General features: G+C 43.1%; 1 protein-coding gene across 1 annotated transcript in view; it reads left to right on the forward strand.

The window, feature by feature from the left end:
• Positions 1-14340, forward strand: part of LOC138667597 (5-hydroxytryptamine receptor 3A-like) — a 48195-nt gene that overhangs the window by 12262 nt on the left and 21593 nt on the right. Inside the window, exons 3-6 of the mRNA XM_069755734.1 lie at positions 2747-2791; positions 2880-2989; positions 8726-8895; positions 13402-13550. Coding sequence (XP_069611835.1) covers positions 2747-2791; positions 2880-2989; positions 8726-8895; positions 13402-13550 — 474 coding nt within the window. The remainder of the gene's footprint in view (positions 1-2746; positions 2792-2879; positions 2990-8725; positions 8896-13401; positions 13551-14340) is intronic.

Here is a 14340-nt window from a genome sequence, read left to right on the forward strand (position 1 = left end):
ACCCTAACCCTACCCCTAACCCTACCCCTAACCCTACCCCTACCCCTAACCCTAACCCTAACCCTATTCTAACATTAGTGGGAAAAAAAAAATTTCTTTATTTTTTTATTGTCCCTACCTATGGGGGTGACAAAGGGGGGGGGTCATTTATTATTTTTTTTATTTTGATCACTGAGATAGATTATATCTCAGTGATCAAAATGCACTTTGGAACGAATCTGCCGGCCGGCAGATTCGGCGGGCGCACTGCGCATGCGCCCGCCATTTTGGAAGATGGCGGCGCCCGGGAGAAGACGGACGGGACCCCGGCTGGATCGGTAAGTATGATAGGGTGGGGGGGGACCACGGGGGGGGGGATCGGAGCACGGGGGGGGGGAATCGGAGCGCGGGAGGGGTGGAACGGAGCGCGGGGGGCGTGGAACGGAGCACGGGGGGGCTGGAACGGAGCACGGGGGGGTGGAACGGAGCACGGGGGGGGGTGGATCGGAGTGCAGGGGGGGTGATTGGAGCACGGGGGGGTGATTGGAGCACGGGGCGAGCGGACACGAGCACGGGGGGGAGCGGAGCACAGGGCGGAGGGGAGCCGGAGCAGTGTACCGGCCAGATCGGGGGGGTGGGGGGGCGATCGGAGGGGTGGGGTGGGGGCACACTAGTATTTCCAGCCATGGCCGATGATATTTCAGCATCGGCCATGGCTGGATTGTAATATTTCACCCGTTATAATGGGTGAAATATTACAAATCGCTCTGATTGGCAGTTTCACTTTCAACAGCCAATCAGAGCGATCGTAGCCACGAGGGGGTGAAGCCACCCCCCCTGGGCTAAACTACCACTCCCCCTGTCCCTGCAGATCGGGTGAAATGGGAGTTAACCCTTTCACCCGGCCTGCAGGGACGCGATCTTTCCATGACGCCGCATAGGCGTCATGGGTCGGAATGGCACCGACTTTCATGACGCCTACGTGGCGTCATGGGTCGGGAAGGGGTTAAATAAGTAATTTTAAAAAAAACGGTGTGGGGTCTCCCCTATTTTTGACAACCAGCCTTGCTAAAGCAGACAGCTGGGGACTGGTATTCTCAGGCTGGTAAAGGGCCATGGATATTCATAGTCATAGTTAGTAAGGCCGAAAAAAGACATTTGTCCATCCAGTTCAGCCTATATTCCATCATAATAAATCCCCAGATCTACGTCCTTCTACAGAACCTAATAATTGTATGATACAATATTGTTCTGCTCCAGGAAGACATCCAGGCCTCTCTTGAACCCCTCGACTGAGTTCGCCATCACCACCTCCTCAGGCAAGCAATTCCAGATTCTCACTGCCCTAACAGTAAAGAATCCTCTTCTATGTTGGTGGAAAAACCTTCTCTCCTCCAGACGCAAAGAATGCCCCCTTGTGCCCGTCACCTTCCTTGGTATAAACAGATCCTCAGCGAGATATTTGTATTGTCCCCTTATATACTTATACATGGTTATTAGATCGCCCCTCAGTCGTCTTTTTTCTAGACTAAATAATCCTAATTTCGCTAATCTATCTGGGTATTGTAGTTCTCCCATCCCCTTTATTAATTTTGTTGCCCTCCTTTGTACTCTCTCTAGTTCCATTATATCCTTCCTGAGCACCGGTGCCCAAAACTGGACACAGTACTCCATGTGCGGTCTAACTAGGGATTTGTACAGAGGCAGTATAATGCTCTCATCATGTGTATCCAGACCTCTTTTAATGCACCCCATGATCCTGTTTGCCTTGGCAGCTGCTGCCTGGCACTGGCTGCTCCAGGTAAGTTTATCATTAACTAGGATCCCCAAGTCCTTCTCCCTGTCAGATTTACCCAGTGGTTTCCCGTTCAGTGTGTAATGGTGATATTGATTCCCTCTTCCCATGTGTATAACCTTACATTTATCATTGTTAAACCTCATCTGCCACCTTTCAGCCCAAGTTTCCAACTTATCCAGATCCATCTGTAGCAGAATACTATCTTCTCTTGTATTAACTGCTTTACATAGTTTTGTATCATCTGCAAATATCGATATTTTACTGTGTAAACCTTCTACCAGATCATTAATGAATATGTTGAAGAGAACAGGTCCCAATACCGACCCCTGCGGTACCCCACTGGTCACAGCGACCCAGTTAGAGACTATACCATTTATAACCACCCTCTGCTTTCTATCACTAAGCCAGTTACTAACCCATTTACACACATTTTCCCCCAGACCAAGCATTCTCATTTTGTGTACCAACCTCTTGTGCATATTGACCCCCACAACCTAAAAATAGCAGCCTGCAGCTGCCCAGAAAAAGGCACATCTATTAGATCTGCTAATTCTCGCGATTTGCCCGGCTCTTCCCACTTGTCCTGCAGCGGTGCCAAGTTGAGTTCATATTTGTGGGGTTGATGTCAGCTTTGCATTGTCTGGTGACATCAAGCCCACAGCTTAGTAATGGCGAAAAGTTATACGTGTGGTACTGATGTGGCGCACAGTTGCCACACGTGTGCTGCAAGTATTACACACATGGACACTTATATTGCTGGTAGCATTTTTTTCCAATACTGGAAAAAAGCCGACGTGTGAAACCGGCCTCAGAGCTGAATGTGGCTGTTGAGGTAAGAAAGTTCTAGTGTTCTAGTTCAGGAACATGAAATACAGTTTTTTGAACCCGGCCTAAGCTGAAGTCATTTCTAGCAATAGTAGTAGGCTATCTACTATGTGTTTTCTTGGCACATCCATCTTGTTTTTACAGGTTGAGAAGACACAGACCATAACAACGTATTTTTGGATACATGCGGTAAGAGGAATTTTAGATCGTTCTTATGGTGTTAGTTAAAAGCACATTCGTACTGTTTCTTTCTGAAAATAAATATTTCTGTTTGCAGACATGGAAGAATGATTTCTTATCATGGGATCCTCAACAATTCTGTAATATAAGCCATATAACAATTCCTTTGTCCTACTTCTGGGTCCCGGACCTCTACCTGCTTGAACAGTAAGAAAATATTCACTGAATATGGGCAAGATGCGTGATTCTAAGCAGTGCACTTCTGTAAATGCAGAGCCTGGCCAGCATTGCAAGGAGTCAGCTGCTTAGTGGATAACCGTACATCTGCACCAAGGCCCGCAAGCATGAGAGGGAGCTGAAGCATCCACACTCAGTAGATGCCGGTTATGTTGCATAGCTTAGTGATGGAAATCAATTACATACTCCTGTCAATCTCTTGACAGCAGCATTTAAGTGGAACGTGGCACGTGCCCACCGACTCCCATTAATGTTACCATGGCAACTGCTTACTGAAGGCTCCTGTGGCTGCCATCTTGGTCCTTCTGTGATGCTTAGTCACAGGTTGAGTTTTGTAGTAAACCGCAATTCAACTATATACTGCCATACTGTTACATGTCAGCATATAGTACAAATAATCAGATGATCATTGGTTTAACACTAGGACTACTGGACTCGTGACCCCGACTAGAACTACTGAAGTGCAAGTAGTCAAAATGACTATACCAGTAGTCCTAGTGTTAAGCTGTCTAACGGTACCAGAAAGTAATGTTAAAAAGTTCTTAAAAGTGTAAATAAATATATATATATATGTATGTATGTGTGTGTATATATATATATATATATATATATATATATACTCACCACCGTGTCACCCAGACAATTTTATGTTTTCCATGAAAACTCATACTTTTATTAGATTGCCTTGCGCAGGCGTGTACTACGGAGGACATAGAATGAACTTCAATCCAATATTGCGGCCAGCATGCAGCCAGCGGGTAAGGAAAGGGTGAATCAAACACCCGAAAACTCCGCCCATATGACCGAAAACCGGTCCAGCCAAATTCAGGTGACAGGTTCCATTTAAAGGAGTTATGAATAAAGTTTGTGTTCGTGATGCCACCTGTGGTTCTCGGTCAGAAGTGACCGACGCTGCTTAAAGGGATCCACTGGGGTGGTGTTATGGCAGCTAAGATGGTATAGTTTCCCACAGGTGAAGCTGGGTTCCCAGGGCTCCCGGTGTTTAGATTAAAATGGTGGGTAGTGTAGAAAGAAACGGAGGACACAGGTTTGCAGCCTCTTTACCTGGTTTACTGAAGACTTCAGGCAGCCACAGTCCGGGGCACCAGATCACAGGTACAGGCAGGATCCGGCCGGCTTGGAAGCAAGTTCAGAGTCCCTATTACCAGGTGGAGTTAGAAGCCTTCCTACTAGCGCTGTGGTGTAGTCCCTTGCTGCCTGTGGCTTCTGTCAAGGTCCTCACTGTTCTCTCTGTCCTCCTCAAAGGTGGGACACTAACCCGTATGACAGGTGGCTCGAGCCTTTTTACAGGGTATCTATCACGACCCAGGCTCTATGCACCACTGTGTCTCCAGGTGTTAGGGCAGACAGGTGACGTGTAGTCCAGCTGTCCTGCCGGTTTCTGCTGTAAGTCTTGGGTTCCCTCACAACCTCGGTCTTCTGGCTACCGGTGTCTGCGCTCTGTAGGGAGGTAGCTCAGTTGCAGCTATTCTCCCCAGTTCTCATTCTCCTGTGCTTCACTTCTTCAGCATGCTCTCTACAATCTGTTTGTTTTTCTCTTTCTCTTTCCCTAGGAGCTGCAGCACTTCTCGTGGCTGCACGGCCCCTCAATTTCCTTCCTTCCTTCCAGGAACTCTCTCTCAGACTGGCTGACTTTCCCTCCAGACCAGAATATATATAGGGGAGCCACCCACAAGCTGTATCAGAGCTCCCCCTTCTGGCCTGGAGTGTGAACATGTTGTATACTTGTGTGTACCTGATAGAGAAGATCCTCCCTTGCTTCCAAGCGTGACATCACTCTCCCCATGAGGAAATCAATGCCACTGTAACAACCAGGAACCAGGGGTGTTACACTTACTTATTCCAAATCTCTTTTACCTTATAGAAATCTCCCAATTTACCAGCACCAAAGCAATCCCAGACCATCACATTACCTCCACCATGCTTGACAGATGGCGCTAGGCACTCTTCCAGCATCTTTTCAGTTGTTCTGTGTCTCACAAATGTTCTTCTGTGTGATCCAAACACCTCAAACTTGGATTCGTCTGTCCATAACACTTTTTTCCAATCTTCCTCTGTCTAATGTCTGTGTTCTTTTGCCCATATTAATCTTTTCCTTTTATTACCCAGTCTCAGATATAGCTTTTTCTTTGCCACTCGGCCCTGAAGGCCATCATCTCGGAGTCGCCTCTTCACTGTAGACATTGACACTGGCATTTTGCATGTACTATTTAATGAAGCTGCCAGTTGAGGACCTGTGAGTGGTCGATTTCTCAAACTACAAACTCTAATATACTTGTCTTGTTGCACAGTTGTGCAGCGTGACCTCCCACTTCTCTTCCTACTCTGATTAGAGCCTGTTTGTGCTGGATACTCTGTGTGTGATGATATCACAGCTTTGGGGGGTTCAATACCTGGTGTCATTAAATGCAGTGGATGCAGTGTGTCATTATTTTTTTAAAGTGACAGAGGGTGTAGCTCTTGTATATTTAGGGAGTTCAAATGTGTAGCAGTACTGAATTAATGGGCCTCAATGTGTGACACTACAAGTGCTTCTAACTAAATTAGAATATAATCAAACAGTTAATTTATTTCAGTTCTTCAATATAAAAAGTGAAACTCATATATTATATACTCAGTACAAAAAGAGTGATCTTTTTCAAGTGTTTATTTCTATTAATGTTGATGATTATGGCTTACAGCTAATGAAAACCCAAAAGTCATTAATTAACAAAAACACCTGCAAAGGCTTCCTAAGCATTTAGAAAGGTCCCTTAGTCTGTTTCAGTAGGCTCCACAATCATGGGGAAGACTGCTGACTTGACAGATGTTCAGAAGGCAGTCATTGACACACTCCATAAGGAGGGTAAGCCACAAAAGTTCATTGCTAAAGAAGCTGGCTGTTCACAGAGTGCTGTATCCAAGCATATTAATGGAAAGTTGAGTTTAAAGGAAAAGGTGTAATAGAAAAAGGTGCACAGGCAACCGGGATAATAGCAGCCTTGAAAGGATTGTTCAGAAAAGGCCATTCAAAAATTTGGTGGAGATTCACAAGGAGTGGACTGCTGCTGGAGTCATTGCTTCAAGAGCCACCACACACAGACGTATCCAGGACATGGGCTATAAGTGTCACATTCCTTGTGTCAAGCCATTCATGACCAATACACAACACAGACAACACCAGAAGTGTCTTACCTTGGCCAAGGTGAAATAGAACTGGACTGTTGCTCAGTGGTCCAAGGTGTTGTTTTCAGATGAAAATAAATTTTGCATTTCCTTTGGAAATCAAGGTCCCAGAGTCTGGAGGAAGAGTGAAGAGGCTCACAATCCAAGCTGATTGAGGTCTAGTGTGAAGTTTCCACAATCAGTGATGGTTTGGGGAGCCATGTCATCTGCTGGTGTATGTCCACTGTATTTTATCAAGACCAAAGTCAGCGCAGCCATCTAGCAGGAAATTTTAGAGCACTTCATGCTTCCATCCGCCGACAAGTTTATTGGAGATGGAAATTTCATTCTCCAGCAGGACTTGGCACCTGTCCACATTGCCAAGAGTACCAATACCTGGTTTTAAAACAACGGTATCACTGTGCTTGATTGGCCAGTAAACTCACCTGACCGTATCCCCATAGAGAATCTATGGGGTATTGTCAAGAGGAAGATGAGACACTAGACCCAACAATGCAGATGAGCTGAAGGCTGCTATCAAAGTAACCTGGGCTTCCATAACACCTCAGCAGTGCCACAGGCTGATCGCCACCATGACACGCAGCATTGATGCAGTAATTGATGCAAAAGGAGCCTTGACCAAGTACTCAGCGAGTTACTGAACATACATTTCAGTAGACCAACATTTTTGATTTTACAATCATTTTTCAAGCTGGTGTTATAAAGTATTGTAATTTTCTGAAATCATGACATTTGGGTTTTCATTGGCTGTAAGCCATAATCATCAACATTAACAGAAATAAACACTTGAGATAGATCACTCTGTAATGACTCCATATAATATATGAGTTTCACTCTTTCTATTGAAGAACTAAAATAAATTAACTTTTTAATGATATTCTAATTTAGTGAGAAGCACTTGTATAAGGATTTTGTGTTTCTATAGAGCAGTAGCCCAACCTTTTTTAACTTGGGAGCCACAATCGACACCCTTATCCCCAATATTAGTGTCACCTATAGCCTACCTTTAGGATTAGAGCCATAGGCACCCCACCCGCAATATAGGCTGCATAATTATATCCAAAGGTTCCCATTTTACCTTCATTCAGTATTCTAGCTTCAAGCACTTGCATCACACTATTGCCTCAAGCTTCAAGCTCCACTCTAACCGTATCCTATTCTCTCCATGTTACAATATTTATCTTGCCAACATCTCCGCGTACCTGCTTTTCTGCACAGAACTACCCATTAAAGTCACCATCTAGAGACCTACTCTTCAGAGCTGCTTTTCTAGACCTGGTGGGCTAAGGCACCAAGCAGGAAGACAGTCTCCATAAACACTTCTTGGGCTCACAGGCCACATTGTAGATCCCAAGCCACAGGTTGATGACCCCTGCAATGTTCTGCAGAAGCAAGATGCCAAACACATCTGAGTATCAAACTCAACAAAGACAACTTGTGGCTGGGAGAAATCATCATAGTGGTCTGAAACGGATGGAGGGAAAAAAAGCAGAATTTCGACAATCAGAGAACATTTCACCCTAGACCTAGAGTGAATGTGTATTTTGCCTCAGACTGTATTTACTTAGTACTGGATTGATTTGTTGATGTTCCTGTGGGTTAACTGTGGATTTAAAACCCAGTTACCTGTGATGCCTTTATAAGACAGGTGAATGTTTACAAGTTAAGATCAGGTTTAGAGGTTCAGTTTTCACAATCCGTATACGGACCACAATGCCCAGACTGACAGCAGGGATCCGAAACATATAGCCTCATAGACACATATGAGGCTGTAAGTTCAGAATGGAAGATCCACGGTTAGTTCAGGAATTGTGGTCTGTATATGGCTCATATACTATTCCCAGGTGAACCAGACCTAAGGGTGAGCTGCTACTCATGCACCAAGGCTGCGTGCTTGCTCCTCAGACAGGCTGCAGATGCATATCCAGAGAACTCAGATGATTTTCTTCCGTGTGCCATCTGTGTTGTGATGTCCATGTGCAATCTGCTTTCATACATCTACATTAAAAATTGTACATGATCAAATACAGTTTCTTAAGTTATTAACAGAAATGTATCCATAAAAATAGAATGCCACATTGATGTTCTTTGTGGGGTCAGATTTTTTTTTACGTACCCATAAATTTAAAGGGGTGAGTGTCAACTGATATACACAAGAAAGTTGTGCATGTTGCAATTTTTTTTCCCCCCACGGACAGTTGGACAGAGAAAAATAGCTAATCTGAACAGCCCTAGTGGACAGCATGGGTGGGTGTGCTGTGCTTGTGCTGGCCAATCAAAAATCAGACTGCGTAAGTCCAATTTATATGACTGTCTGCATGAGCTCCAAGAATTGCAAACCAGTCCCCTATCGTGACTCGTGTCGGTACCCTTTACAGGACCATTTTACAATGCGGCCTTCAGACTTACAAAAAATTACATCTGATCATCCCAAGACTCATGTTATGATTATTCTCAGCTGCAGAATAATTTGAAGTTTGTGGTTTCAGATTTTATAATTATGATTTTTTTTTTTTGCAGAGTTCTTGAGGATACGTCCACTTGGATGAAGTATGCCAATTTGACCCACGATGGCATGATTAAAGCTATTAAACCAATTCGTTTGACAAGCACATGCGTTTTGGACTTTCACTACTTTCCATTTGATACTCAGAAGTGCTCTGTTTCCCTTGTCAGTGCCATGCATCTAGGTAAGTTTTCCAGTAGGGGCTTTTATTAGCCATTGAGCAGCAAATTTCCATTTACCCAATGAGTGCCTATAAATATTATACATTGGGTATGGAAAATATTCAGACCCCTTTAAATTTTTCATTTGCAGCTGAATCACGGACACCATGAATCAAACACTTGCTGCATGATACCAGGAGTGTTTTACTCTGAAAACGTTCATACTCATGTCAGAATAGCCTCCCAAAGATGCTGTTTTGATGTGAACTGCCTCCCTTCCTCGTAATCTTTTGCTTGTGGATACTTCAAAGGTTCTCAATATGGTTGAGGCCACTATGAGTTTCTCTCCTTTTATGCCCATGGCAGCCAATGACTCACAGGTATTCTTTTCAGTATGAGATGGTGCATTGTCATGCATGAAGATAATTTTGCTATGGATGGCACGTTTCTTTTTATGCTATGGAAGAAAGTGGTCAGTCAGAAACTCTATTTACTTTACCGAGGTCATTTTCAGGCTGGCGGGCATGGCTGATAGACAGGCAGGCGAGTACTGGGACTTGAGAATTGACAAGGATCTTAGGAACACACAACGCTGCATAAGCATCTCCCACCTGGTGGAGGTGCCTTAAATAATAAGTGCTCCCCAGCAATTGTCTGAGGACACTCTAGGACAGCGCACTGTCCCTCTAAGAAGCCAGCACCTAAACACTGTTTCGGGGGGAGCTGAGAGCAGTGTGCAGTCCCCGGGCAACCGCAGGGGAACGAGTGACAGCTGCGGTGAGTGTATCGGCGTCTCTGCTGGGGGAGAGTGGCGCAGAGCAGAGGTGCAGGAGACAAGGCGGGAATGGCAAGAGGAGGATAGGGAGGTGCAGGGCTGCGGCAGTGAGAGTGTTGGTGTCTCTGCTGTGGAAGGGGATGCAGAGACACCGGCGTTACAATCAGAAGTCATATAAAGTAGACAACAAATAAATACGTGTTCCCAACATGTAAAAAACAATGACGTTACATGGAATAAACAGTTACATTAATGTAGTAAATAATGTACTAAAAGGCTAATAAGAATAAGTGCTCCCCAGTCAAAATAATTAACCATCATATGATCTTCATGTGAAAAATTAAAAGTAAAGTTGGTCAGTCATACAGTGGGCGAAATAAGTATTTGATCCCTTGCTGATTTTGTAAGTTTGCCCACTGACAAAGACAGTCTATACAGACAGTCTATAATTTTAAGGGTAGGTTAATTTTAACATTGAGAGATAGAATATCAAAAATAAAATCCAGAAAATCACATTGTATAAATTATATAAATATATTTGCATTTTGCAATGAGAAATAAGTATTTGATCCCTCTGGCAAACAAGACTTAATATTTGGTGGCAAAGCCCTTGTTGGCAAGCAGAGCAGTCAGACTTTTTTGTAGTTGATGAGGTTAGCGCACATGTCAGGAGGAATTTTGGTCCACTCCTCTTTGCAGATCATCTGTAAATCATTAAGATTCTGAGGCCGTCGCTTGGCAACTCGGAGCTTCAACTCCCTCCATAGATTTTCTATGGGATTAAGGTCTGGAAACTGGCTAAGCCACTCCATGACCTTAATGTGCTTCTTTTTGAGCCACTCCTTTGTTGCCTTGGCTGTATGTTTTGGGTCACTGTCTTGCTGGAAGACCCAGCCATGACGCATTTTTAATGTCCTGGCGGAGGGAAGGAGGTTGTCACTCAGGATTTTACGGTACATGGCTACATCCATTCTCGCATTGATGTGGTGAAGTAGTCCTGTGCCTTAGCAGATAAAAACCCCCTAAACATAATGTTTCCACCTCCATGCTTGACAGTGGGGACGTTGTTCTTTGCGTCATCGTCAGCATTTCTCTTTCTCCAAACACGGCGAGTTGAGTTAATGCCAAAGACGTCAATTTTTGTCTCATCTGACCACAGCACCTCCCAATCACTCACAGAATCATAAAGGTGTTTATTGTCAAACTTTAGACGGGCTTGCACATGTGCCTTCTTGAGCAGGGGGACCTTGAGGGCACTGCAAAATTTTAAACCTTTACGGCGTAATGTGTTAGCAATGGTTTACTTGGCGACTGTGGTCCCAGCTGCCTTGAGATCATTAACAAGTTCCCCCTGTGTAGTTTTAGGCTGATCTCTCACCTCCCTCATGATCAAGGATACCCCACGAGGTGAGATTTTGCATGGTGCCCGAGATCAATGTCAATTTATAGTCACTTTGTATTTCTTCCATTTTCTTACTATTGCACCAACAGTTGTCTTCTTCTCACCCAGGGTCCTACTTATGGTTTTGTAGCCCATTCCAGCTTTGTGCATGTCTGTGATCTTGTCCCTGACATCCTTATAAAGCTCTTTGGTCTTGCCCATGTTGTAGAGATTAGAGTCTGACTAATTGAGTCTGTGGACAGGAGTCTTTTATAAAGGTGACTATGTAAGACAGCTGTTTTTAATGCAGGTAACGAGTTGATTAGGAGCGTCTAACTGGTCTGTAGGAGCCAGAACTTTTAATGGCTGGTGGGGGATCAAATACTTATTTCTCACTGCAAAATGCAAATACATTTATATAATTTATACAATGTGATTTTCTGGATTTTATTTTTGCTATTCTATCTCTCAATGTTAAAATTAACCTACTCTTAAAATTATAGACTGTTCATGCCTTTGTCTGAGGGAAAACTTACAAAATCAGCAAGGCATCAAATAATTATTTCCCCCACTGTAAGTTAGAACACAAGGAAAAAGTGGTAATAGAGCAGAAAGAGTACTGGAAAATTACATGGTCATAGTGACAGCAATAATGTTCTGGAGATGTTTACCTGAAACGCCTGACGTACGTTTCGCCTAAGCTAACAATGGGGTGATCACTTATGGGAGCATTTCTGTCTTTTTGTTACATCTGGAGAGTTTGTAAATCTTTGATCAATCTTTTATTGAATTCTTCTCAGCTGATTTAATATCACAGACCACAGGAATGTTGAATGTTCAGGGAAACAAAAAGCCTTTAAAAGCTAAACGGTGCAACATTTTTAACAAAACCCAATTGCACAAATTATTTGTAACCCCAGGTGCATGTATTTAAGTTTAAATAAAAAAAAAGCCAAGATTCTGTGTTACAGCATGCAAAGCATAATCAGAAATGTAGTCTGAGCATGAAACTGAGATAACAAAAAGACAGAAATGCTCCCATAAGCAGACCAACAATGTCAACAAACAAAACTCAATGAGAGCACAGCAATCTGTCATTAACATTTTTTTTCTAAACAAATGGTCTTCTTAGATTTGATAGATTGTTGTATCAAGATTTAACTTTTTCTTTGGGGCGGTGCTCTTGAAAACACCTTCAATTACATATTTACCAATTAGCAAAAGAAGAGGTTCATTGTTTAAATACATTGAGGTATAACAAGAGACGCAGCCTCCATTTTCCAGTTCTCTTGTGTTTTCATAATTAATACATAATACATCTACATACAAGGGATGGGGGAACTCATCGCAAAGATTGTTTTTTTTCCCAAACAGGTCACAAGGGCTAAGGCCCCAATTCATAAGGTGTGCACGAACGAAAAGTTAAACAATAAGACTTATACTCAATTCTGGTTCCAGCAGTGTCGGCAATGGCTCTCACGAGGCTTGTGTGACATAACAATATGTCTGGACAAATCAGACATCTGGAGGAAGTACAGTAAAAGAGCAACTGCAACTCTCTCTGGATGTCAGTTACATTTGAAGGAGGAGACTGTAAAGCAGCTAATAATTGGTCACGGGTTTTCGTGTGATGTAACAATGTCACACAAACCCTAGAATAGCCAGTGTTGACACCCCTGGAATGATGCCAGTAATGGAGGTTTTACTTGGAGAAACAGAGTGATTGAGAAAGAGTTGTCCAAGTAGCGGACAACCCCTTTAATGAAGTGTTTATTTCCTCCTCCACACCTTGTACATTGCTGCAGATTTAAGCTTTCAGCACAATCATTCAGCATTCAGACAGTATAGGAGACTGAACTGTTATCTTGGGAAATACTGCAACCGTTGTCTTAATCATCAAATACATGGAAGATACAGAGGAGATCTGACAAACAAAACTGAGGTCATACAATAGATTCTAAACATTAGTAAACTCCAGCAGTTCCCACAGCGCTATCTGATGTCTCCTAACCCTAGCCCTTCATGGGCAAGATGCAGCTGTGGCTATTACTCGCACATTCACGACTTGTGAGCCAAATCATGACCCCTTTGCTTGCTGTATAAGTTCTTGCCACTGAGTAGAAAAGTGGAAGGGATCAACTTGGCCCAGGACCACATTCTCCTAGGACTCCATAGCTGCCTCTGGGGTATGTAAGTGAACTTACTAATAATGTCTTAAATGGCATGACTATCGACTCTTGTACAACACGATCATATTAATCATATTTCCTCATGCCCCCTATAATCACCATAATTATTACCTAAGTAGAGTTCTTTTCACTAGGAATAGCAGGATACACCTCATGTAACTCTATTGCGATGTCTTCTCTCTAGAGAACAGTATTGTTTTGAAGTCCCTGAGAAATTCCTCAGAAGTAGACAGAGAACGCTTGAAGCACTTTGTTGACAATGGAGAATGGCATCCATTGGAGTTAGTGATGGAAGAAAAAACAAAGGATGGCCGCTCAATGATCTTATTCACGGTATTTAGATTGTGTATTCTTACTTATTACTACCCATGCCCATAACTAGCTTTCCTTGATTCAGTAGAAAAGATACAACTTACTGTTTCCTACAAAATAAAATGTTTCTGATAAACACCTTAATAAGTCCACCCTAAAGAAATACTGAAGAGTTGAAGTCATGGTGTTTCCCTTTATATAAATGTGTGTATCATGGGCAATACAAGCTTCCAGGAACATAACAAGTAAGTATGAGGCCCCATAACTAAATTTGGAAGGGTACCTGATTTTACCATGACCATCTGCAGCAGCAAGAACAGAATATGAAAGCTAATATCTATACTACTCTTAAATGTGTATACAGTTAGGGCCAGAAATATTTGGACAGTGACACAAGTTTTGTTATTTTAGCTGTTTACAAAAACATGTTCAGAAATACAATTATATATATAATATGGGCTGAAAGTGCACACTCCCAGCTGCAATATGATAGTTTCCACATCCAAATCGGAGAAAGGGTTTAGGAATCATAGCTCTGTAATGCATAGCGTCCTCTTTTTCAAGGGACCAAAAGTAATTGGACAATGGACTCTAAGGGCTGCAATTAACTCTGAAGGCGTCTCCCTCGTTAACCTGTAATCAATGAAGTAGTTAAAAGGTCAGGGGTGGATTCCAGGTGTGTGGTTTTGCATTTGGAAGCTGTTGCTGTGAGCAGACAACATGCGGTCAAAGGAACTCTCAATTGAGGTGAAGCAGAACATCCTGAGGCTGAAAAAAAAGAAAAAATCCATCAGAGAGATAGCAGACATGC

The sequence above is a fragment of the Ranitomeya imitator genome, chromosome 2 (assembly GCF_032444005.1).
Source record: "Ranitomeya imitator isolate aRanImi1 chromosome 2, aRanImi1.pri, whole genome shotgun sequence".
Taxonomy (NCBI): Eukaryota; Metazoa; Chordata; class Amphibia; order Anura; family Dendrobatidae; genus Ranitomeya; species Ranitomeya imitator.